The sequence below is a fragment of the Argiope bruennichi genome, chromosome 2 (genome assembly GCF_947563725.1).
Source record: "Argiope bruennichi chromosome 2, qqArgBrue1.1, whole genome shotgun sequence".
Classification (NCBI taxonomy): domain Eukaryota; kingdom Metazoa; phylum Arthropoda; class Arachnida; order Araneae; family Araneidae; genus Argiope; species Argiope bruennichi.
The window spans coordinates 97,493,729-97,520,914 of NC_079152.1; the positions used below are offsets into that span (position 1 = coordinate 97,493,729).

At 30.1% G+C, this 27,186-nt stretch overlaps 1 protein-coding gene across 6 annotated transcripts in view; it reads right to left on the bottom strand.

The window, feature by feature from the left end:
* LOC129958167 (AT-rich interactive domain-containing protein 3C-like) overlaps nt 1-27,186 on the bottom strand; it is a 245,479-nt gene that overhangs the window by 111,250 nt on the left and 107,043 nt on the right. For all 6 annotated transcript variants that reach the window (XM_056070443.1, XM_056070433.1, XM_056070460.1 and 3 more), the window contains one exon: nt 5,340-5,412. In XM_056070443.1, coding sequence (XP_055926418.1) covers nt 5,340-5,412 — 73 coding nt within the window. The remainder of the gene's footprint in view (nt 1-5,339; nt 5,413-27,186) is intronic.

Sequence of the window (27,186 nt, forward strand, 5' to 3'; positions counted from 1 at the left end):
AAGGCGACGGCTGATTTCGTTCCCCTCCCCCCTCAAACTCGGTCATATTTTTTTCCTCCCTCCTCTGGTTCTTTTTCTTGTTTTAAGATTAGAGGAAGTGGTTTTAGTGGAGTATAATTTCAATCGGTTAGTTTTACTCGATATAAGTATAATTGGTGCTGATCGTTATGCGAAAGCTTTAGAAATTTATAAATAATTTCTACTACTATAAATTATAAATTATAAGTACTTTCATTATCGTACAAAATTTGCTTCACTCTGTTGCATCAAATTTTTTAATTGAGATTAATATTCAATTGAAAATAAGATAATATTAATCTTCAAGTAGAAAGGTAAGTTACCATAAACTGGTAGAGGTTTCATATACAATTTTGAAAAATTTCACTGAGATCATTTATGTAATCGTTTTCGAATCGAAATTTCAAATTCAGCTACAATGAGAACATGGGGGGGGGGAGATCTTCAAGGAGCAAAATACATCAAAATATTGGGACAGTATTCGAATTTGATGCCAGTAGTCATCTTCTCAAACATCATTAATAAACCCACAAATTTTTCATCTTCACAACTTTTATAAATGTCTTTATCTTTTCTAAATATATTTTTTCTTAGTTCAAAATTATTAGCTGTTCTTTATATCTTAGTATGACATGTATCCTTTTCATCGCTTATACTTTTCTGTGCATGAATATTTGTTTTCATACGTATTTTATGTTATCGTTTCAGTCCGTATATTTTATTCTCATTAGTATTATTGGGTGGGGGGGCTTTTAATGTTGTACCATTAACTGCAAATTTTGTATTTCAAATCAACTTTTTGTTTTAACTCTTGTTTCTTTCACTCTATGCTCATTCAACTGATCAAGGTAGTTCTAGAATGTGCTATTAAAATTTGTTCATCTCCATATAGAATTTACTATGACTCATATGCCAGCATAATATTCCACGAACAAATGGGAATAAATACTATTGTATACCAATCAAAACCTTTAAATATCATAATTTTTACAACTTCCATACCAACATTTCTATAAACGACTTGATATTTCATCCTAATACAACAGAAACTATCTACTTTTTGTGAAGACAAGAAAATGCAAGAAAAGAAAAGAAAATATGAACTGAGAGTAGTTTATGATCTTCGTCTCATACTTTTATTGCTATTTGCAACTTTCTAGATAATCTGAATGATTTTCTAGACTGATCGAAAAACGGAAAGGAAGATATAAAATATGTTTTTCTTAGAAGAAGGTGCGGATTATCAAAACGATTTCACCTTTTTTATAAGCAAAAGATGAAAGATATAATTAAATTCACAATTAATCGATTTTCTTCAGCACGCTTTTAACAGAAGTATCACTTAATCATACAAATGTCTTGAAATAATATATATAGGATTCAAGAATACTAGCAATCAAAATTTGTTTCTATATGAATATATTTTTTATTTAAGTTTCAATTTTTTGTGTCGATAAAGCTTTTTTTTTAAAGGTGGATTGTAAAAGTAAAGTTTGTAGATTCTTTATACTAACAATCACCTACACATACATATTTTAATTAAAAAAATTAAACGAAGAGATATATCATACGCTGTTAAATGAATAAAGCTGAGATAAACGGCAAACGCTTCGCCTTTTAATTTATAAAGTAATCTCACACACGAAGAAAAGACAAAGAAAAAAATAAAAATAAAAAGACCAGTCGTGATCACGTCTGAAAGAGAACGATAACCGTCCGAAGGAAACAAAAATTGTAATAACAACCGATAAAAAAAACACATGTTCATCCAATCATTATCAATCATTTCTCTATTTCAACGCATGAGTGCCTGGAATACCAAGAAATGAAACAAATGGTTGAGCACATAGTAAGAGAGGTTGAAAAAATAATAAATTAAAAATGTATATGCACAAACGTAATATGGAAGTGTACGGGGAGAGTCATATATGAACACACAGCGAGAGTACGCAATGAGTGAGGGGAGGGGGGGGCAAAGAAATGGCATCTTTTGACCCAATCAAATCACGTGACATGAGGGTCAACCGGGTCCCCCTCAAAAAGATTTATTCTACTCTTAGTCTCACTTACACATTCTATAAGCCAAGTTCCCACTGAGCAATGTTTGCATAGTAATTTATTAATGCTTTCTAAGTTGGGAGGAGAGTCATTTAAGAAATAGGGGATAATAGACAATTCGGGCTGGTGGGGAAAGACAGAATAAAAAAAGCGTTACTCGTCTTTAGATATATTGTGACGTCGATTTCGCTCCGGTGGAAGAGCTCTTTTTTTCTGTTACGATGCTGACATTTGTATTCCAAGAGCATGGTAGATGCATCTTAGCAATTGATTGCTTCCATATCAAATGCAAAATTTATTTTTTAAATGAAGATTTTATTTGCATGTCTTTCAGAAGAGGAGCACCAAACGGCTAGTTATTTTAATGTTCTAACAAATCTCTTCATTTAGAAACCGGTTGAGCAAATGAAAGAAGAAAAAAATAAATGAAAATAAATGAAAAACTTGTTTGCGAATTTCGAGAATGACTTCTTTTTGCCTCGATTTGTTTCATGTAATTATATTTCGAAATGGGAATTAAGCAAAGAAATATAAAAAATTGTCAAATGAATTCGAAAAGTTCCGATAAGATGAGAGAATTGATCCTTAGTGATAATCTTAAAATAATATCTCTTTGTAATTATCTAATTGTTAAACACATTCCTATATCTAAAACATTGAAAAGTGTCTAAATTGGAGAGATAACTCTTGGGCTTTGCACCACCATACAGCACCTTCTCAGAATATTGTTATTATTCATGAATTTTTAGCAAAAACGCAATTCAACAATTACAGATCCACACGTTCCCTATTCAATAGATATTACACTCGAGAGACTTTTTCACAGTTAAAACAGCCTCCTCCTGGTCTCAGACTCGAATCTATTAATGAAAATTCGAAACGAACACCGAGGGGATTTCACGAAAATAGCGTTAAGACATATTAGGAAAACAGGATAAGTGTTAGCATTAATGCATTGCAGTTAGAAAAGATTACTTAGAAGGTGACGTAATAAATAGACCAATAAACTGATTCGTTTTACCAAAACATTCCTGAAATTTTTACTTGGTAAATTTTCATGGTCTATTAATGAAATAAGTCTATATTTAACACTTATATTTAAATTTAAAAATTGTTAGTAGTTTAACCCTTTACACTCTTAAAGAAAATTCGAAGCATCATTATTCACTTAATACATGAACCTGTTTATTACACCAAAAAGTAAATACATGCAACTATTTTAAATTGAGCTTCCCTGAAAAATGAATCTACATCTTTTTAGCATTCTGCAGGTATTTTTAACAAAATTTTTAAAAAAAATAATGACTAATATGTCAAAATGATGCACCGTCTTGAATGGTGATTGAGAGAAGGCATTCAAGTGCAAAGGGTTAATAAAAGTTTTTTTTTTTTTTAAATGTTTGACATAATCTACTAAAAAGATAAGGTATGGAAATGTATAAAAATTAAATGAATGCCTTTTTTCTGTTAATTATTATATTCAAGAAGCTTGCCTATTCAGATTTACGAAAACAAACCTAGATTTCGAACAATGCTTTTTATACTTGCAACTCTCATATATACAGATAAATACAGGATGTTTGCAGTAGTGCATTACTGTCAGAGAAGATTACTTTGAAGGAGATGTAGTAAATAGACCAATAAACTGGTTCGTTTTACGAAAACATTCCTGATATTTTTTGATCATGGTAGCATACACCTATATCTAAATAAAAATTGTTAATCGTTTAATAAAAGTTTATTTTTTTATGTTTGCCATAATCCACTAAAAAGATAATGTATAGAAATGTTTTAAAATAAAATGATTTTTTAAAAAAAATAATTATTCGATTCAAGAAACTTGCATATACGGATTTACGAAAACAGCCCCCAGATTTCAAATACTGCTTCTTATTCTTGCATCTTTCATATACACAGATAAGTATAAGGACCTGCATAAGTTAACAAGTTTTAAACATGAAAAGATGGAACTGAGTCACAGTTTATATTAATTAATGTTTAATGAATGCTAATTACAAAAGACTTGTTGAAAAATTAAAGTATTCTCCGGGTCTTTCCTTTTTTTTCTGCCTACTTCCTCACTAATGATCATCGCAAATTACCAATGACGCGCATTTCCTACGTCGTACGCGTTAATTATTTAAGAGGTGGTGCAATGTTTGAGCATGGGACATTCATAAACCGGTTTCGGAACCGATTCGATTCGGAAAACCACACACTTGAGGCCACGAGGAAATCTCTCCCATCCTTGCTCAAACAGTTTGTCAAAGGTGGGGAATCAAATGATTTTTTTTTTTTTTCTTTCTTACTTCCTTACCTAGCCACCTTCTATTACAGAGGAATTAAAGAAGCAAAACTAAAAAAAACGAGCGAGAGAGTATACAACCATTCTATCTTTTGGCGGCTCTGCTCTCGCATTGTGTGTACACAGACTGGCAGAGGGTCATTTGGTCACGCTTTTACAGCTAGTTCAATGGACGGTAACTAAGGAGCTGTTTAGAAGTTACGGCGGGTTGTCGTCACGTTAATTTGCCTTGGTATTAAAGCAAGAGCACGTAGAGGGTGGAAGGGTTTGGTCGTTATTTTGCCAGATGTTGATAAACTTTTTTTCGGTGAATACCCTTCTTAAAACATGAATTCCCTGACAAATCAGATTGTGGCAAGCAAATCATTAGCGTTTTATGAATTGACAAAAGAAATGATGTGAAAATCCAGCGCGATGACATTTCATCAGTTTTTTTTTTCTTTTTTCCCCCTATGTATTTTTAGTACGAAAAAAAAAGATGTATTTTATAAAACAGAATTTTTTTGAAAGAAAGCTTGTAAAAAATATATCTATACATATAAATGGAATTGCAAAAAAAATTCAAGTAGTTGAGCACATTTATTTAAAAAAATTTCTATTTATATCGTTAACTTTAAAAATAAAAACCTAAGAAAAAATGTCTATGATTACCTTTATCTTTTTATTATGACATTTAATCACGAAATATTATATAATTATATATTTTTATATGTGCTGATCTGAATATTTTAAAATTATTTTTATTTAAGAATTTTTTTTCCCTCAGAGTAGTTAAATAAACTTTAAAAATAGTTTTTTGAGCCATATTAACCTTGTAACTTTTGTCAAATTGCAAAATTTAATGAAAGTTATAGATTTGGTTAGAGTTTCTAAGCTATACTGAACTTAATCACACTGGTCTCTCTGTCGTTCTCCATTTATTCATATATTACCTAAAATGAATAACTTTAATTCTTACCTCTCTTTTGCATGTAGCTAAATAAATCATCTAAGAATTCTTTCCTTCGAGGGTCGTCACTGAGTTCATACAACTGAAAAGAAAAGAAAAATGTCTATTAGTTTAGTATAAAAGTATCACTTGTTTAATTTTATTATTCGAACTTGGAATTTTTTTCGAAATTATCGAATTTTATAAGGCTTAATAGCAAATATTTTCTGAAAACAATAATTCAAACAAATGACAACGCATTCATAGAAGTTGTATTGAGTGTTGATATATATTTTTTGTGTGTGTGCGTGTGTATTTAACAACTGTAATTCCCAACATTTTAACTGAAACGAAAAAAAAAAAAATAATAATAATTGGAAAATATGAATATATTAAAGAAATAAGGAAAACTGGAACTGTAATATCGAGGATTATATTCAAAATGGACAATTCTTTATAGGGTAGAAAATTTATTCCAGATAACGAACGGACTATATTTTTTTATATAATATTATTTTGTTTATTCATTAACTTACGCTTTTTTTTTTAAGACGTCAAAATTAATTGCACGAAAATTTTCAAAATTCTTTTTTATGAATAGATCTTAAATATCAAAAGACTGGAAATTTGCAAGATAATTACGAGGAAGAATGGTAAAATTTATTTCTGCATTCTCAGCAAAGCATGAAACAAATGGAATTAACCATGAACTATGTGGCTTACAATATAAACGCATATAAAACAATGCATAAAGATGTAAATCTAATTGTTGTGACTCAAATCTTACCAACAATTGTTTTTCAAAAGCATTTGATATTGTGAAAAGTATTTTTTTTATTAATACTAAGAAATCAATTAATTACTAAAACCCAGTTTTGAATCAAGTAATCATTCGATTTAAAGAAAATTCAGCAAAAATATATTAAACTCAAACCAATTCATTCCCCAAATTGGAACAAAACACGTGAAATCTCGATCACAACCGATTCCACTACAAAGTAAGCATTAAATGCAAGCGCAGAGTTCAGCCTGTTTGAGCACGAATGCTTGCTTAGACCCTCGTCATCAAAAGCACATTGGGTCCAATTTGGGAATCAACTAATGATAGTGTTTCAGAGTGGCAAATTTCCAGTGTCCTGGGAGCGGATAAATCATAAACAATAGTGGGAAAATCTTAAGAGCACCATAAACTCCTTGACATCGAAGGATAATCATGACTTTGTAAAACAGTATGCATATAAAAGAGTCAATAAAAGCCATCTACGTCCGGGTCGTAACAGGGAAATTAAGTTTTCACGAGACTGTGGTTTGTGCATTCATGGCTCGCTCACTCGCTGCAAAGGATGATGAATTTACACGTTTAATGGATTTAGATCCTCCCTGACAGCAGAAGGGTTTTCAAACAGTTACTTTGATATTGAATATTTGTCTTGTTCTTTCCCGTCAGAATATGGATTAGTTATTGATTTAATCGTATGATAGGAATTACTCGAATTTTCGCGAAATTATAATTCACATGAGGATTAAACTATTATAAAGGAATAAATAAAGGAAATTCCGTTTGAAATTTTATCAAATTTTGTCTTGAATAATATTAGGTGTTTGCATGTATTTTAATCAGTGACATCTACTGATAAATATGCGAAGTATCTATATAAACGACAATGGTTTTAGGTTTTACTAATTTATTATTACTATCCTTTTTTATTGTTATTTTGAAAGTTTTCCATTTAGTATTATTGAGTTATTCAGTGTATAAAGACCCTAATCATGGAACGTTCCAAATTGCCTTTTCGACATTCATAGCTTTTTTTTTTTTTATTTGAAGAAATCAGACACTTTTAGAAATTTATGGTAATGCTACTCCGTCACATACCAATTGCCGGTTTTGGTTTCAACGATTTAAGAGTGGTGATTTCGATGTAAATGACAAAGAATGGCCTGGGAGACCAAAAAAATTCGAAGACAATCAATTACAAGACTTATTGGACGAAAATGGGAAAAAAAGTAAAAAAATCTGGTAAATATTTTGATTGATATGTATTGTATCAATTTTTCTCACTAAATGCATTTTTAAAGTAAAAAAAAAAAAAATGATCAAAATACATACAAGCCCCTAATACTATTTCTGCACCAATTTTTCGCTTTAAATAACAACTTTTAAATAAAAACTGTTAATATGAGAATTATATAATTCACGTACATTAGTTTAAACATGACAGCTTCTTTATAATATTGTAATAATATAAAAGTTTTATAAATATGCATAATATTTTTTCATTTATCGCATTTTAAAGTCAAAATTGTTTTTTCCGCAGGGATCATCATGAATTTTATAATTTACATCAATATTCACTCTTTTTTTAAAAAGTAAATTTAAGTTCATAAAAAAATAATTGTTCTTTCATTTATGCATTCACATTCGACTTTCATGTTTGCATAAAATCTATAAAGAAAAATTATTCATTTTGATACATAATTTTTAAAAAATAAGTTAAATTGAAATTTAACTTTCATTTCTTTGTAATTAAACTAAAAGTGTTTTATGTGAGAAAAAAAAATTATTGATTATATAAATAAAAATGACTACGTTTAAATATATTAAGAAAAATAAAGCACGCTAACTTTTAAATAAAAAAAAATAAACTGAATCATTTTGGAAAAGCATTAAAATTTTACTCGATTTGTGTTTCAATCGGCGTTGTTTATCTTCCAATCTAATTTAAAGGGTGATTAATAATCTAACGGACTTGTAAAAAAAATTCCACTTAAACTTTATCACGCTTTTTCGAAATTTTATCTTTAAACTATTTTATAAAAAGGAAATCATTGCGAAACATTTTTTTTTTCTTTAAAAAAAAAATACCTTATCATGTTGAAAGTTATAGTTAAAAATAAAAACGCAAGCACACGAAATAAAAACGACGATGAGATGAGCAATCATTTTCTTCCATTTGGCATTCACAGCAGCAGTCGCTGACATGTGATTAATAAGTGCTTAAGAAAAACAGTTATCTTTTTTTGCAGAGTAACTGCTCGAACGGTTACAAAATGATCATTGAGAGGCAAGGAGAGGACGTTGTATTGGAATAAGTGATATTCAGCCGTCCCCACCTTCTAGATATACTTGTTCTATTGCGTATTTCGGTCTTACTAAGCCAGGTAAGGGGAGGGAGTAAGGTACGATGGGGGGATACAAACGTAATTGCAGATCACTTACTCAACGACAAAATGCACGGGAGGAGGCAACTGTGTAAAAGAGGGGAAGGCAATGGTTATGCCCATTCCGAAATTGAAAAACCAACATAGCTAACTAGCTTTTTTTTCTAATTAAATAATTTAGCAGCGATCGGCAAGCCTGCAGGTGTTCGAATTCTGACTTCTGACGTGTTTGATATTGATGGTTGTAAGGGGGAGGACTTGACAGACGCAATGGAACAAGATTGAGTGTGACCGTATCTAGGGGAGCTTTTGATTATGTATTTTTTTATTCATCTCCCGATGTTTCTTTTCTCTCTTTTTGAAATCATTCTTTATTCGTATCTTGTTTTTATTTTATTCATCGTTTTTTTTTCTTGTTTCATTATGTTTTATCTATATAGTTTTAAGATGGGAGAATTTATAGCCATTCGAATGGATTAATGCGATCTTCGAGGTAGATACAGTCGGAATGTCGATATTTTGTTCTTTCTCGGAGAGTGTGCTTGCAATCATTAAACAGTTCTTTTGAAAGCGAAGGCAATAGATCTTCCTTTTGAATCTAACATAGAAGTGAAGAGGTCAAGGAGAGCATTCATGCAATTAGAAGATCTCTGCGAATTAAAAAACATCGTGTTTTCTCAGAATATCAATTAAGTTCCTCCCTTATTCTGTCTTTCTTTTTTTAATTTAATCATTTTATTGATAAACATAAAAAAACTGATTAAAATTAATTGAGATTGATAATAAACGTTAAACATCTTCTACTAGTCAAAGAATTTTCAGTTCCATATCTGTTTTACATATCCTTACAAATTAATCACATTTTTTTCATAATGCGAAATGTTTTTTCTCATTCGTTGCTTGAGAGTATGTCAAATTGCTTAAGAGTACGTAAGATTTTATCACTATTTGAGTATTCATTACAAGTAAGATGACCAGATACACACCTTTTTAAAGTATATCTAGCAGAATTATCTATATTAGTGACATGATTTCATGTGACTTAGTGTCCCCCATCCTTTTGGTTGCATTTTTACATATTATAAGTACAGCCTCTAAATTAATTATATATTTCGCGGCATTTTTACAAGCTTTAATATCACATTTACACCTCTAAGATTTATGCAACATAGTCGAAATTGGTTCTTGTATCAGGTACCAAAACAAAGCTAAGCAAACACCTATGCATTTCACTTAACAGATCGAAAAGGAATATCAAATATAAAACTAAACCAAGATTTAGAAAACATCAAAATTAAATAAAACCTATGAATGAACGTCAAGCTTTTATTTTATTACATTTAGCTCTAGAACTTTCAAGACTTATGTTCCATATACAATCTCAGACTGAATAGAAATGTTCGCTTAATTATTTTTTCAAGAAATATTCTATTCAAGAAATTGCAGTGAGAAAACAGAAGAGTACATATAAGTCACCGATATGTATGTGTTAGGCAAAGGAATGTACGTAATAAAAGTGTGAATAATTTTTCATGAGCCATTTTGTAATTTACAGTTCTGAGATCTCAGAGCAGAGAAGTCAGCAATGTTTTATTAACACATAGTGTAGATTAAAAATTACTGATTTCGTTTAATTTTTCTTTTCAGTTTTGAGGCAATTTTATTTAATTACACATGCTTTAAAGTGTAAGGATGTAATTTTGTAATTGAATTTCCACTCACAAACTATTTTTCCTTCGTAGAAACTATAACAGATTTTCCTCGAAACTTTTCTGTAATTCAGTACGTTTATGTGTTCCTGGTGATAAAATATTTTCGTATTTTCAGTACTTAATTATCAGTTATTTCTTATTATTGATTGAAAACGCCAGGTGCTATGTGATATAGAGTCTGAGAAAGATAAAAAAATCTTTCTATAAATTATATAAAAGACAAAAATGTATAAAATAATAAAAATAATTTTTTTAAAAAATACATCCACATTTTTTTAGACGAAAAAAAAGTGTCAAAGATGATTTTTTTTATTCGAGATCTGGAACTCAAAACTAAAAAAAGTAAGGCTTTGGAGGAAAAAAATACGATACAAAATTAAAATTTAGTATAGAATTAAAAAAAAAAAAGTTATCAAGTATTCATTATAAATTCAAATGTGTATAATGAATGTGATAAAAATTTCACTTTACTTGGAGTATTTATCACTAATCTATTTTCATTTATGATTTTTGGTTGAACCTCCAGAGGATGTTTGGTAAAAGAAAAATATTCTCCATATTTTAGTATACTAATAAAAACTTTCTTTTATTATTTCATTTTTAATTATTATTATGCTTATTATGGCTATTGATGTGTTCGGTAAATTATGCTATTTGTTTTCATAATCATGCTAAAAAACACTGATTTTTCAAGAAGATATATAGCGAGTATTTTTTTTTGTTTGCAAGCCTCCTATCAAAGCAATTCACAGTCTCTTCATTTATCAAACTTCACCAAATGCTAACCAAATTGCTAACATTGTTTCCCCTATTATTGAAATGGTGCATGGACTGCAAATCAAATTGATCGAGAAGTTGAAAAAGATCATTAAGAGGATTTCGCCTGCTGCGATCCATCCAAATCAAAGACCCCCTCCGAATAAAATAATCGGAAAAACATGAGGAGGCACGGCTTCGTCTCTGGAAGTATCCCATCAAAAATCGATGACATAACAACAGCGGTGAGGTTTCGATTACGATATCACGGTCATCATTACCATCGATAGGGATCATTAATGAAAATGTCAAGCCGTTATCAATTCAGACAAGAGTTAATACGTAAGAAATCGAAGTATCATGCAAATTTGAAGTTGAAGAGAGTAATATCATTTTTTAACCTTTTCTTTCAGAACATAATGGATAATTTATCGTCCAAATAAACACCCATTCATTGCTTTAAAAGCCGGTTAAAAAAAAGGGAGGGATTGGTGGGAAAGAACAAAAACAGTAGAATTTTGTTTTCTAAGAAAATTAGTATAATATAAATTTTGACACTTTCAGCTATCAAATTCATTGTAGAAATTATCAATATTTGTACGGATCTATTAATATACTTTGTGTTGCATTATATAAGGAATCTAAGGAAATAATATAAGAAACCTAAAACAATAAAACTGTGGCTTTATTGGTGATATAGCAAAATTTCAATGCTTCAACACATAAATGTATTAATCTATTGAGGTTAGAAATTTTATCATTAAAAGTAAAATCTAATAGAAAAATTAATTATTTTTTTAATGGTTGCCAAAATATTATGAAGCTGAATTCTATTTTTATAACTGAGAGATGCGAACTAAAGATTAAAAGAGATTTTCTTCATTGTTTTAGCTAATTAATTATTATTAACAGCACATGATTTGAGTTTAAGTTAAACTTCAAGTTTTAAGAGAACTTATTCATTCTGAACTCAGTATTCATTTCTGATTGATTATTATCTAATTGATTGTTATCTAATTAGAGCAATCAATGCTATCAAACATACAACTATGTATGAGACAGCAATAAAAAGTATTATCAAAACTTGAAACATATGTGGAGATAGAAGACAGAGATTATATTCAGAGCATATAAAGACTTGTTGGCCTGAATTAACAAGAAAATATCGCTGCATTTAAAGGAAAAAAATCACCCAGTTTTCTATTGATATTTGAGATGACGCGATCCATCGCTCCTATTCTTAATTTAATTAGTTTTAATTAAATTAATATAAATTTTATTGGCAAAGATGAAAAAAATAAGCATTAAAAAACTTTCAGAAATTATTGTGGCATGTATAGATATAAGAAAAAGCCTTTAACTCTTTCTTATTTTAATTAATTTATTTTGTAAATAAACATGTAACTGAATAAAATTGATTTCATACATAATAAAGATGAAGATATGGCAGAAAGAAATTAAAGAGGAATAGTACCTCTAGTTCGAAACATTGTAACGTGATAAAATCTTAGTTCTGATTCAGCAATTTTATTTTGAAAATATTCTTTTGTTTCAAAGAAGTTTACACCCAAAAAAGTATTTAATATTTGTTGAAACATACATATGTAGTATAAGGGTAAAACAATGAAAAGTATTGCTATACAATATTTTAAAATACAAACTTTCAAATATTTTTTGAAAAATATACCTAAATATATTTCGGAAAACTTATCAAAACTGGGGAAATAAATTTATATGGAAATAAAACCATTATGATTGAAAAAAAAAATATTTTTTTATTTTTATTTTATAGTGATATAAAATTTTTTGTGCAGTAATAGTTCCGAAGATATGGAGAAAGAAAATTTAAAAATTCTTAATAACTTACAATTACAAAACTTAAACTTTCGAAAAATTCTTTCTCAGAAAATGCCTACTGTATCAAAGTAACTAAAAACATGTCACATTTATAGGCTCAGCGATATAACTTTTTTTTATCATAATTGTCACATCACGCATGTTGCAATTTATAGATAATTATTTTAGCATCTTGTAAGCTAGCATATTATCTTAACAGATTAAACATGAGAATATGCTTGATAATAAATGATGCGCCTTTTGCTGTTTACACCGTAACAAAATTATACAATGTGAACTTTTATAAGCGTTAAATAAAAAGCTTTCAAAAAGTAAAATTCGTCCCTGCTTTCAAATTGTAAATGGAATCGACTTAAAGTGACAATAGGTTTTTGAAAATTTGAATTAGATAATTATATACATGTACATCACGAAGTAAAGAGATTTTCAATGAAAATGTGGCCCTCTTCGAGCAGAGAGATATCCAAACAAAATCTTCCTTAAAAATTCTGTAGAAATAAAATTAAAAAAAAAAAAAAAAAAAAAATCCCAGAACTGGACAATGGTAATAACCAAAAAATGGCATTATAAAACAGGGCAATTTCATGACTCATAAAAGCACTTTTAGCATCAATTACTGCTGTTTTGTCTTCTTCCAGCACTAATACAGAAAAGGGGGGGGGGTGCTCTAAAAAAACCTTTTTCGATTTAATCCTCGGTAGCCTGTAAATGCGAAGAGATTGGGGGATGGAACGGAAGGGGAGGGGGAGTTTCTTGACATTGACGCGTCTGATGTGACGCTAATGCCCGGAGAATTGAGTTTGCCTCCACCGCAGGTAACGGATTAACCGCAATTAAACTGTCCGGACGCTAACAATTATCACCGCGGCTCGCCTGATCAAATTTACAGACGTACAATGTTAAAGGTGGACTTGTTAATTACGAGAATATCTCTTCTCCGAAGTTTTTACTGGCAAGGGGGAGGCACTGATATCGGTGGGGGGCGGCATTAATTTGAAGGAAAATTGTTGCCTTCTAATTATATACAGGGAGGTTAATACGGCTTGTCATAAGAGACCATCTTCTGTTTGTTCAGCTGACTGACGTCGTCTAAAAGGCACAAGTATTCTCTGGGTGGTCGGAAATTATACCCCAAAAGTAGATGAGCATATTTTAAAAGCCTTTAAAATCCTTTACAAATTCATTTTTCCGTAAAGGTTGTCACTAAGCCACATAGAAAATTTAATTAAGTATTTTAGACTAATGCATCAATGGTTGTTGCAACGATAAAGGCAAATGTACTTAAAAATCACCCAAAATGCCAGAAAATTTCGGGAGCAACAACAAAAATGTTGCTTATAAATTTAGAGACTATTATTATTAAGCTGCGTGATGAAATTTAAGCTTTGCAAAGTCATAAAATATACAAATAATGAAAGTAAATGACATATGATCTAAGTAATATTTAACTAAATTTAAAAGCTGATTTATATTCTTCTTTAACTTGTTATACTTTTAACTAACATATAATGATGAGTTTATTTTACCATATATCTTTTTAAGACAATTTTAATAACGATTCTTAAATGATTAAATACATTTTCGTTTGTTAGTATTAAGGTAGAAATTCTTAGCTGAAAATATTTTTGGACTTTTCTTTTATTTAAAGTGTACAGATATTCATAAAAATTAAATAAATGAATGTAAAATTCCGAATAAAAATCAAAGAAAATACAACTGTATTCAGTAATTTATTAAAACTGTTAAAAAATTTTTTTCATAAGTAATGTTTTACTGACAGGTGAGATATTCTGAGCTTCCCGTGCTCAGAATATTTCCTTTCGACTTCATTGATTTAAGTTATTTATTTAATCCTCCGTAAGTTGCCATCGTTTCATTCTCCAATAGTCGCAATGCATTTCACAAACACAAAATCCATTCTGAGTTAGCTCTGTTTCAATATTTTTATCAATGCATATTATGAGAATCCTCTTTCCACATGATAATGATTTTAGTGTGATATTTCAGAACATTTTTGATTTATTTTAAGGTTAATATATTTGTATTTTATTAACTTTATGTATATGTATTTGCTTTTATTTATCTATTATGACCCGAGACGACCCAACATCCATGTTTGCACGCAACATTATTGGAGATCGATTTTATAAAATTTCTAATAACTAATTAAACATAATGGAATGTAAGAACTTAACAAATTATACATGGTAATGTGCAATATTATCTTAACATTCTTCATTCATAGTATTTGTACTTTTTGCAAATTATTTATTTGGCATGTAGAAATAAAAAAATTTTTGGGATCGACTTGCTTGTGGCCTCCTTCCACATTAGCGTCCCTTAGCAAACTGTATAGTCTACCTGGTTGGAAACTTGTCACTGACCATGGGCAACAAAGACACGAAAATATAACTTATCAATGAAAATTATATATATACATGTTTAAATAGTAGCAATGGAATAGAATAAAAAGTCTTGTTATCAAACTTCCTGATCTATTTTGGGGTCCAAAGTCCCAGAAATCTAATTTAAAAGGAATAAAAATGAAATGAAATGTGCATGGAAAAAAAAAACTATTAAGTATTCTTCTCTCGGCATTCTCATGCTCGTACATAATAATATCGCGTGTTCAACTTTGTAATATTGTAAAGAGAAACGAATATGCATTTGAACATTTTCCTGTTGCAAATTTGATTTAAAATCTGATTCAAAATTAAAATTCTAATATCAAAACTTTGTATGAAAGTCCACCTTCTATCTTACTGTTTTTTCTGTGAATCGCGTTCACAGTCAACACTGATAGATTTTTACTCAAAATTTGATAATTTGATGCACATCCAAAATTCTGGCGCTAAAACAATGTCCCAAATTTTGTTTATCAACATTACAGTTTTATAGTGTTTATATACACAAAACCGGACAGATAAGACTTCCAGCCGATAAATTTCATGCAAAATTTGATAAAAATCTACCTTTAGAGTGGAAACACCACATACCATATGTCATTCCTCTGGATCATTAAGTTTTACAACTATCATGTACATAAATGGAGAGATAGACACTCATGGGCGGATTTCGATATTATGCTGTCTTGGGCAATGCACATTTTGAAGCCTCTCTTTTAATAATAACGTCAATTTATCTTCATATTTCAACAGATTTTCAGAATGTTACTGATTTCTTTTGGATTAATATTTCTCATTTTACTAATTTTGTAAATAAGCATTTGTTTTTATTCATCTAATATGATTTCGAATTTCCCAGCATCTATGTTTGTACACAATATTACTGAAGCAGATATTCGGTTCTATAATTATTCGAAAAGCGAATAAAACGTGACTACTTATACTTAAGAAAGCGTTAATGTTATCCGATATTTTTTTTAATTATTTATTTGGTAAACACAAAACTAAAATTGTTTTCGACCCGTTTGCGACCCACTTTTCAGCCTAGCGGCTCTAAGCAGCTGTCTAGTTGGAAATCCGCCACTATAAACAATACTGAAAATCCTCCCCCCCCCCCCCAATGCGGGTAATCTAAAATGCGACGATTCGAAAAAACTCGATACTGATTTTTTTGACAAAGGCAACTTTCCTTATCATAACTTTGTACGTCAAAAAGGACAAAGAGTCTTATTCTGTTTTATGAAAAAAGACATAAGAAGGAAGTGTCATAAGCAAAATTTAATATGGTTCCGCTCCCTTTGTTAAATTCCACTAATCGGCCGTCCCCGATAGCCTTTCTTCTGCCAGCACCGCCTTTTGGTCGCTACCGGACCCACAAGCCCGACCTATCCTTCGCACTATGTCCAGAGTAATAATAAATAATAATTAAAGTAGTCCATATACCAAACAATCTTACCCAGCCCAAAACACGGTTGGTCGGAGTAGAAATTTTTTGCTCTCCTCCCGTGATTAATTTGCTCTGTCAGATTTCATGAAACCACTCGCTACCTTAAACTCCGCCTTCTAAGGTGGGCTTTTAAGAGACTGATGAATAGCCCTATTCTTCACCGTGAACTCAACTTATCTCGCAGAAATCCGATGCTTCTACGCCTTGCATATGGAGATGTTAGAACATTGATACGCAGATAGTTTTCTCCCTAACTACAATGCATTTCTTTGCCACACTTCTTTTTTGTTGTTGATAGCATGTTATGATGGATTTGGTAACTATGTTCTCAACTAATATTGAAAAGAACGCTGAAAAGAACACAGATATAAAATAGTTGACACTGCGAGATTTCATACCAAACATGTTGAAATCAGAATAAGAAAAAAAAAAAAAAAAGAATTGGCCTTCAGCATGAAGGTATTAAAAAGAGGCAAATAGAATAAAGATATCTTAAAAATATGTCTTCTAAATGTATAGGGCTATTTGCAAAATAGCTAGAATTAGGATATAATCAGGGATACTAAAAATAAAGAATAAGGTAATATTAGAAGAGTCATGTAGAACAATATTAAGGATAGAAAAATATTTTTAAAGCCTTCTTCTAAGAAAAGTTTCGATATTTGCAATCAAAATTATTTAGGAAAAATTATCTTAAATTTCAAGATTTTTCTAAATCATATTGAGAAATTAATTAAAGTAGTTAATATAAATTAGAGCTAATTTCTCATATTTATGTTCTTGTATCATAAAAAAATTTACGACAGAATCTATCGTGGAAAACATACTTAAGTATCTGTGATATATAACATGCCCCTCCTTTTCAACTATTCTAAAAGAGCTTCAAGATTTAAGTCCTTATTTCGAGCAAAAATATATTTGTATTTGTTAATCGTTGAAATCCTTATCTCAATTTTTTTCAGCACAAAATGCCATGTATAACTTTAATTAAAGTTTAACATTTAAATGCTGCACAAAGAACTTATTTTTCAGAACGATATAATGAGTAAACGTTTGACAAGATCAAAAAGCAACTTTAATTATTTATCAATTAGGAAAATTTTATCATCATGTCTCGCATTAGGTATCTACAGTTTATAATGGATAGGCAACTAAGCAACTTGAAGTTTGGAGAAAAGTAACAAAATCTATCTCTGAAACCCCATGGAAAGTTTAATGGTCACTTACCTATCTACTTCCCATTCATCTCGCCATTCAAGCATCCCTTCTTTAGCAAACATATGCCAATGGGCAACAAAATAAAAATAAAGGGAAAAGGGGAGACAGAATGGTGCAGTGGAGAGGGCATGGGGTTAATTAAGGAAAACAGTCCGGCGTCGACAAAGGAGAGACTAGAGTCCTCGGACTCTCCAAGAAATTTACGGCTGTCTCTTGATAAATGGCTGGACCACTGCATGATCGGACAACATCAATCTGAGACGGACCCCCAAATGGTCCCCGTCACGTTAATGGACCATGAGAATGAATGACGGGGCTGAATCAGAGGGAAAGGCCGATGGAGATCAGGTACCCCACTTTTATAAACAAGGCTTCTCGGAACAGCTCACCAAATAAAAACCTGAGCAGATTAGTGGGTTGCTGGAAGAGAAGGTTGCTCAGCAGAAATGTTTTCTGAATCTGTGGTAACCCTTCAAGGAATACGAGATCAGTTTTTGGAGTGGGGCGGAGTTGGCAGGGATCTGTGTAATTCTAGGAGAAACCAAGGTCAAATCAACGTCCAAAATTCTCCATCCCCCTGCCCCCCAGACGGAGATTTCAAGTCCCCACTTTCCCAGACTGAAATGATATGGATATCGCATTGACCCATCGGACCTCGGGGCATTTCCAGACAGGGAAAAGAAAACATTTTTGGTGTACTAACCTATTTATTTCCACATTCTTTAACAGCTTAACAAAAAGGAGGCATTTATTTTGAGATTACGAACGGTCAACATCGAAGTATTTTTTTCAGTGCCAAGTACGTTTACAAAACTTAGCTGAGATTAAAGAGTTATAAAGTCAATGGAACAATTTTATATCTGATGCATATTTATATCTTATGCATAATCTTAGTTTTAAAATTGTAAGAATCGCATTTTTTAAAATCTAAAAATATATAATTAATATTACTTACAGAGTCATCATTTTACTTATCTTTTGATTCTCATGTAATAAGCACTTCGGGCATTGTTAAAAAAAATGTCGTATTAGCAATCAAAAACACCAAACATCAACGTCAAAAAAAATTAACATAAAAACTTTCAAGTCAGCTGTACTATGTACTAAATCAGTACCAATTTTTATATTTTGATGCATTCATTTCAATTTCGAGGAATAGTAGCAAAACGTTTCCATTTACACATAAAATAATCTATTATTGTAATATAAATAAAAAACTTTTATTGTAAAGTCTCAGAAAAAATCCTTCAAAATGCATTATAGAATTCACCTAAAAAGAAAAAAATTATTATAAAGATGTGTGTTTTTTTACACATCTTTTCTGAAAACTACAAAGCAAAACGAATTTCCTTTCCATTATAGAAAATTAATAGTAATGTGTACTAAATTTCTAAGCATAAAATTGCATGCTGGGAAAACAACTGTCTTTTATTGGATAAGAGTCATTTACACACAAAATCAAAATTATTATATTTTGATGGGTTAAATTCAGCTGCAAAGGTCGCAAGAGATTTCAAAGGTATTTAAGAACATTCTCAAAAATGTCATTTTCCGAAAAACAGAATAACTTTCGAACAAACCACCCCTAACAAAGCCCCTTTATCAAGGTTATAAAAAGCTTAGCAGGAACGGGAGTGTAATGTTCGTATTTCGTATATACACACGTGCAGTGAAGAGAGAAATTAGAGGCTAATTTTATAACTTTCTTCCTACAAAGGCCTCTCCTGAAACACATAAACCCCGAAACAAACCCCCTTGTCGGTAACACATCCCCGACTAGCGCATTTCCTAATTTATCTGCTGACATACTACCCGGGAACGGTATAGAATACATCCTCCAGTGTTTAAAATTGTTATTTTTTTTAAATATTTATCCATTTTATTTTTCAAATATTTTAAAATTAAGTACAGTGGAACATGACTAACTCGAATTTTTCTTTTGAATATCCTGCTCTCATAAGTTAAAATACCGTCAATCATTTCGCATTTATTTTAGTTTATTCGAATTCAAAATCGACATTAAATAAATAGTTTTTTTCTTTTTGAAATATGTTTATTAATTAATTATAACCACTCTTTGTGTCTTCAGTGGAAATTAATAAATAACTTCTTCATTTGGATTTATGTTGAGATTCATGAGTTTCGAATCAACTAAGTTTTATTGTTCAAGGCGAAAAGGCTATGTAACTAGAAACCAAAAATGTACTTCTTTCTAAAAAAATTCTAACAATTTGGGACTCAGTAACTTCTATAGATAATGAAGGCTAACGCTGAATATCATTCCAATATTTAAATCTAAATATAGAATGAAATTTATAAGCTGTACAATGAATTTGCTGCACGAGTACCACATGTTTATTTCGAGCCTGGAGGCAAAACTTCAATTCAGGTGATGTGGGTAGAAACTAAACATTCAACAGTAGAGTTGATTTCAATTAAAAGGTATGCTGCTTATTACAAAACTGTAACTCAAACCACAATGCGAATGGATACACGTTTAAATTGTAATTATCTTGTTACAGGAATAGCTAACATATTGTGCAAATTATTTACTAAAGGCAACGATGCAGTAAGCTTGATGAACCATCGGCATTGCGACTGCCACTGAAATTACTTCATTGACAACATAATTTAAAACAAGTCTTGATCACTGCCATGTATTGACAAATCCCAGAAGGCGTTTAATTTACAACAATTAGATTTAATAAACGATGCATGAACTCTTTGTGCAAATGATAGAGAATTATTCTAACCTTTTTCTAATTACTTTCTATATGCATCACACGTTATACAGTATCGATAAAAATTTGAAGAATATCCACGATTTAGTCTTCTCTCTTTAGAATTATGTTTATCTTTCCGAGAAGGCGACAAATTAGAGAGGTGGAAATTTGTTTGTGGTCATTACACCAAAATTTAGGATTTCCAACACATTTTGAAAACATTCTGCTTGCAATAACTCTGTTGATCTATTTCAATTCAATAATACACGATTTCAAAAAAGCAAGAAAAAAAAAGATAAGAAGTAAAATTTAGTACATGATCTTTACACCAAAATTAATGAACTGTGCCTAATTTTGAACTATCGCTTTCCATGTCAACTAATATTCAAATGTACACGATGATTCAAAAACATAACAAGAATCCTTATTGAAATTTGATTTGTGCTTTTTGGCGCATAAAATTTTTTGATAGTCTGTATTATTATATTATAAGAACTTCAAAACGCATTCTCAATATTCCTGACTATCAAGTAAATATAAACACACAACCTTCTTATGCAAATACGCAAGAAAGTTGCAAGAGAGAACTTTCCTGATGTCAATATTTAAAGCAAGGTTATAAAATTGAAAATTGCAAGAGATATTTGAATGGCGCTCTTTTTCTTTTTTTAGTGCTAGTACAGGAATTTATACAAACAGATGCAGATTACGCATAAGTGTGAAAAGATGATTAAACAATTATGTAAAACAGATATCATTTAAATGTGAATGGTGGAATCAATCTTTTAGCCAAACTTTTTCATTTTTGCTCAGAAGTTTTGCTTCAGTGCCGAAATGAAATATTTAACTGAAATATAAGACCTACAAACTTTACTTAGGTTGGAGACAGTGCGCTTTGAATTACATTCCCCATATGGAACACTTACCCTCATAGTACCCCTTAAGCACTTCTTTTTAATATAGAGATATCCAATCCTCTTCAGATAACTTTAGTTCATAAGGAATTCGTTTCCTTCCTTCCCTCATCCCTCCTCCGACAATCCCTTGTCGTATATTTAAGTATTTTAGAAGATGGGCTTTATATAACGAATTAAACTTTGAAGTAATTTTTTTCAGTTTATCACAATCTGAAAATATTTGTTAAAAAGAACATTATAATCGACCAGTTCTAATGTACGTGAACACAACAAAAATTTCTCATTTTTTTTTAATTCGAAAATTGCAGGAGAAAAAAAAAATGTATCTATTTAAGAAGGTATAAAATATTCAACGTAATGAAATCGATTTTGAATTCTTATAAATTTTATTTTATATATATATTACATATATACAGCTAAAAGGGAGCAAGTTAAAATAAAAATATTAAAATGATTCAATATGCTCTTATGGTTAATAGATATGTCCGTAACTAAAAAGATTATACAGTATCTATAGTATACTATGATTTTTCTCATAACAGATAGCATTTTAAGGCATAACAATACATTAAAACTTTTTTCTAATGACTTGGACACTTTCTAGTTGATACTGAATCTTTATCTGCATATAAACTTATTTGAAGATAAATATTAGAAAGATTGATACTGAAAACCAATTTTTCTAATAATTATCTGAAATTAATACAATTTCTCATCTCATCCTCTTTTCATTTTTTATAATTCGATGCCTTATCTTATGTTTGATATTTCAGAGAGAATATGAATTGAAAAATTATCATTAATAAACTTTGAAGATTTGTAATAATTTTTCAATTTTGCCAATGATAATATAAAAAGTTTAAAAAACGGCACTTTTAAACAGAGATCAGTTTTATTGTATCAGTTTATCAGAAAAAAATGCAATTCCTTATCCTCTTATTCAAAATCTCAGAATAATAGAAGAACAAGCTGTAAAATATTTAGTTTCTATCCGAGTTTCTATTTCAATTTGTTCGATTCTGATAAATTTCAACAGGGTCTCACACGTCTGCTAATTTCGCCATAAAAATATTTAAAGATCATAAAACTACTTAACATCTAAAAAGTCGTATAACTTTCATATCGCATAGCATTTCAAGTATATATTTTTCTTTCTATATTCTAGAGCATTGAGAAAAGGGCAGTGTATCTGCCTTTACTAAATGAATAATAATCGCATTATGCAGAAAACATCTCCATTATGAGTACAATTTGTCACAATATAGTGTTGGTTTAGTTAGCTTTCTTCATTAGTTAGGGTTGCTAATTTCTACTATAACATAAACTTGTTAATTATCATTCATTTCTATTAATTAATTTGAATTATCATTATAACAGATAAGTAATTATTAGGAGAGCAGATTAGTAGTGGCACCATACTAAACAAAAAATATGACAGTACAACCTAAGAATTCGTTCCATGTTTATTGATAAATGATTGAAAGACAAGATTTTATACTTATATTTAAAAAATTCTGTCTTCTAAATTATAATATAATATTTCCAATTATTTCCATAAATCCTGATACTATGAATAAAGTAAAACAAATTCAAGCTTTGCTCTTCAAAATTCTTCATTCACAAAGCTATGTCAACTCCTGCGAAAGAAGCCAATATTACATTTCTGTGTAATGATCCACAATCGAAATGCGTAAACAACTTGCAAAAAAACAAAACAACAACGAATCAGAAGTTAAAAAAAAAAAAAGTAAACGTAGAGAATTGGTGGAAGACGACGAAAAAGACTCAGAAAGACGAGTCGCATTGAGAATTCAAGTGACAATTATATCTGAATGCTTAAGACAAATATTCTGTTCCAGACTGCATTCCCCCTCATCCGTTCGGGGTTTGTTGAGCAGAGGAAACGGAAATCCGTCCCCCGTTTTGATGGTCATCAATCCCGACTTCTGGGGGAGAAGCAAGAAGGGAGGGGAAAAAAATCCCGTCCCCAGCATTTGTTTACAACTTTCTAAACCGGAATTCCAGAACGTTTAGAATAGAATCGTATTACATTTTATCACAAATGAAAGTACGGCGTTTCCTTTCTTAATCATAATTTCAAAAACCTGATGGAATCGAGGACCTTTATTCCACAAATGAAGATCGAATGTCTGATGAGGAGCAGCCATTAATGTAGAATTTATTCAAATATAAGTATCTAATTTATTATAATAGGGAGAAAAAAAAAGCCACTTCAGCAAATATTGTATTAAATTTCGAAGTACTGCGGGAGTATGTGAAATTTAACCGAATGCTCTCAGGTTTATGGAAAAGTAGAAATTTGTCATAATGCGCATGTATGATTATGTATAGTTATGCAATGAAATTTTATGAATTTATTATCTACTGCTGAAAATTAAATCAATGGATTTATAATTTGGCTTTAAAACCGCTGCAACTGCAATCATAACAGACTTCTCAGAATGTCATATTTCATTTTGGAAGAATAAAACCTAACAATTCTCTTTTAATGTTTTTCAAAAAACAGTTATATCTCGAAATGAAACATCACATTCTGATATACATTTTGTAGTTGATTTTTTAATGCCGTAGTACGTCCGATTTAGATTTAAACCTAAAACACTGAATTAAAAATTATTGCACCTTTAGCGTGTATAGATAAAATATTAATTATAGTCTTCACTTTCGGTTTCACATCACTGATGTGAACTAATTTTCGATAAATCAATCAATGCAACTAAAACTATGAAATACCGCTTATTAATTGCACAAATATTTTTGTTGGCATGAATTTTCTCTACTGGACTATCAATCTTTATCTAAATATTTAATTAAATATTATACGTCTTTGGAGATCAGTTCGATCACTGGGAATATCGTTTGTGTTATTTGCAATTAAATCTCATGCATAACTTAAAAAGTTCTTAATTAATAAAGCAAAATACGTTTGAAGCATCTTGTGACAGGCATCTAAGTCGTATTATTTTGAAAGCCTTATATATGGTCCATTCATTGTTTATATGAACCATCTTAATAGAATAATCACATTACATTGGTATTAAAAGCGTCACTTTAAAGATAAACTCTGTTCTAACTTTCACAAAGTTGTAACCACTTTCTTGTTTCTTATGAAAAATGTAAAGTTATTAAACAGAATCATTCTAATAAAGCCTTAAATAATGGAAGAAAATTAGGTGATAAAATATTTGATGAAACAATGGAAGCAGCTTGCACTTCAAGGTAACAATGTAATTTATCGTTGGAAATTAGGCAATAAATAAGTAAATAAATAATTGTTAAATTACGGAAAAAAATCTGCAAGACTATTAATTTGGTATCAGCAAAAAGACATTTTTTTTTTTTTTAAATTTTGAAGCGATGTAAAATTTATTTAGGTATATATTAATTTAATGCGCAAAAATTCACCTAAATTTTTAATTAGTTAAAATTTTTCTTAAAATTTCCAATCGCTCGAAGGTGCACATTTCTCCCCTCCAGGGAATATATGCGCACAATTTGGCAATTGTAGGTCAATTTGGTCTGGTCTGTAGAGCGCCTACACAGATACATTCATCTTTATTATAAGTAGAGATAGAGATGTAAAAACTGTTCGATTCTAAAGATCCTCCTCTAAGAAATATTGTTCTAAAACCCCTATAAGGAACATAGTTTCATTGAGATATGACTGAATAAAAAGCTTTTGATAATAAGAAAGTTGAAAAAAAAATAAAGAAAAGAGAAAATGAGGGTAGTCGAAAATTATAAAAAAGAAAGAGGAGGACAGCCTTTAAATTAAGCAATTTACAATCAATTACCAAATCGGGGTATCTGGGAATTTTTGCGAGTGCTATAACTGCCCACTTATTCCCTTTTAGCGTGCGACAATTTCTGAAGTTATCGCTCTCATTATGACTGAAGCAGAAGCTCTCGAACCATTTACATAGCATTATATCGACAAACGTAGCACGGTCTTTGTTGCTGGAAGCGGTAATCGACCAGTTTTATGAGACTTTTGTATATGTGACAGATGTGTTTTGTTCACAGTTCACACTTAAAACTTTTGAAACAATTACCAATACATAAAAAAAAATTGCTGATAATACATAAAAGCACGAAAATGCTTCTACAAATTTTATTTTAAAGTTAATATAAAAGAAGGAAGCTAAAGCTCGCCAGACTGGGCAGTTTGAGGAAAAGATACCTTCTCTTGGCTCGTTTTTGATAGTTTATTTAGTTTTATGTATTGTATTATTTTAGTTGATTAATTTGTTCAGTTATTAATTCAAAGTTTAATTAGATGTGGTGGGGCCTTTAATTTAATGCATTTCTACTAAAACCGTAAAAATTTGAAAATATGGAGTCAATTCAAATGAGCTCATAACAGCAAGTAATGAAATAAAGTAATAATCGCGTGAAAGTAATTGCACATATCATCAAAAAACTATCTGCAAGTTGTCTTACATGTTGTGATGTCACTTTCCTCCACCTCTTGTGATATACGATTGAACTTCAAAATAAAATTAGCCAGACATGCTTTACGTGAACATGAATCGCCTTCATTGTATTCGATGTATGATATAAGCACAAATAAATTTTTTAAAGTACTCTTTGATAAGACAATATACAGTTTTAATTTTTCTCTTTAAATAAGGTTTAAAAACTATCGAAGTGCTTCAATACAAACGAAGTTAAGATTCTCACTAAAAACACACACACACACATATTATATATATATATATATATATATATATATATATATATATATATATATATATATATATATATATATATATATATATATATAATGTGTGTGTGTGTAAATAAAGTCTAAGATAACTCAAGAATATTTATACTGTATGCTGAAAATTATATAATGTTAAAACTACATTTAAAACGAACATTTTTAAATTTTTCCTAAATATCATTGCATAATTAATAGCATTCAATCGCATTCACTTCTTCCTGACAAAATAAAATATAAATTAAACTTCTCTTATTTGTTTCTTAGTACTACAATGTAACTTCTATTCCTTGTGTCACTGATTTTTTTTTTTATTAGTATTATTTAAGACTGGCGCAATTTCCCACCTTTTCTCATGACATAATTTTGAATCGGAACGTAAATGATGTTCAGTCTTCAACACTTAACAATCGTAGCGAATCTAATAAAGAGACCTACTTGGAAATATCAACTTATCTTCATCTTTCAGTTAAAATTGGTTGCACAAAGAATATAATTCGTGTATTTTTCCTATAAATTCTAATAAAAATAGAAAAATAAAAGCAGCAAGCTTTGTCCGAATATACTACTGAAATTAAAACTTGTTACTAGAAGTAATCAAACTATTGTCATCTTTCTGAAACATTGTGATGAAAGTAAATTGAAGACTTTCTTGCAGCAAAATCAGTCGAGCATGGTAGATAAGTATTGAAATTCCACCTTTAAAAAGTTCAGGTTACGTTGTTTTTAGAAGCTTTACACGGAGCATTAAGCTAATACTGAATGCTTAACTGACAGGTGTTTAACGAAGTTAGTTTTGGTCACGGTTAATTTAATTAATCGTAATCAATAGCAATTCCTCTGAAGTCGACATTCGGAAACCATTGGCACATTTCACAGACTGAACGCCACATTTTCAATCAGATAATTAAATCTGAACGGAACATTTGACTTTCACAG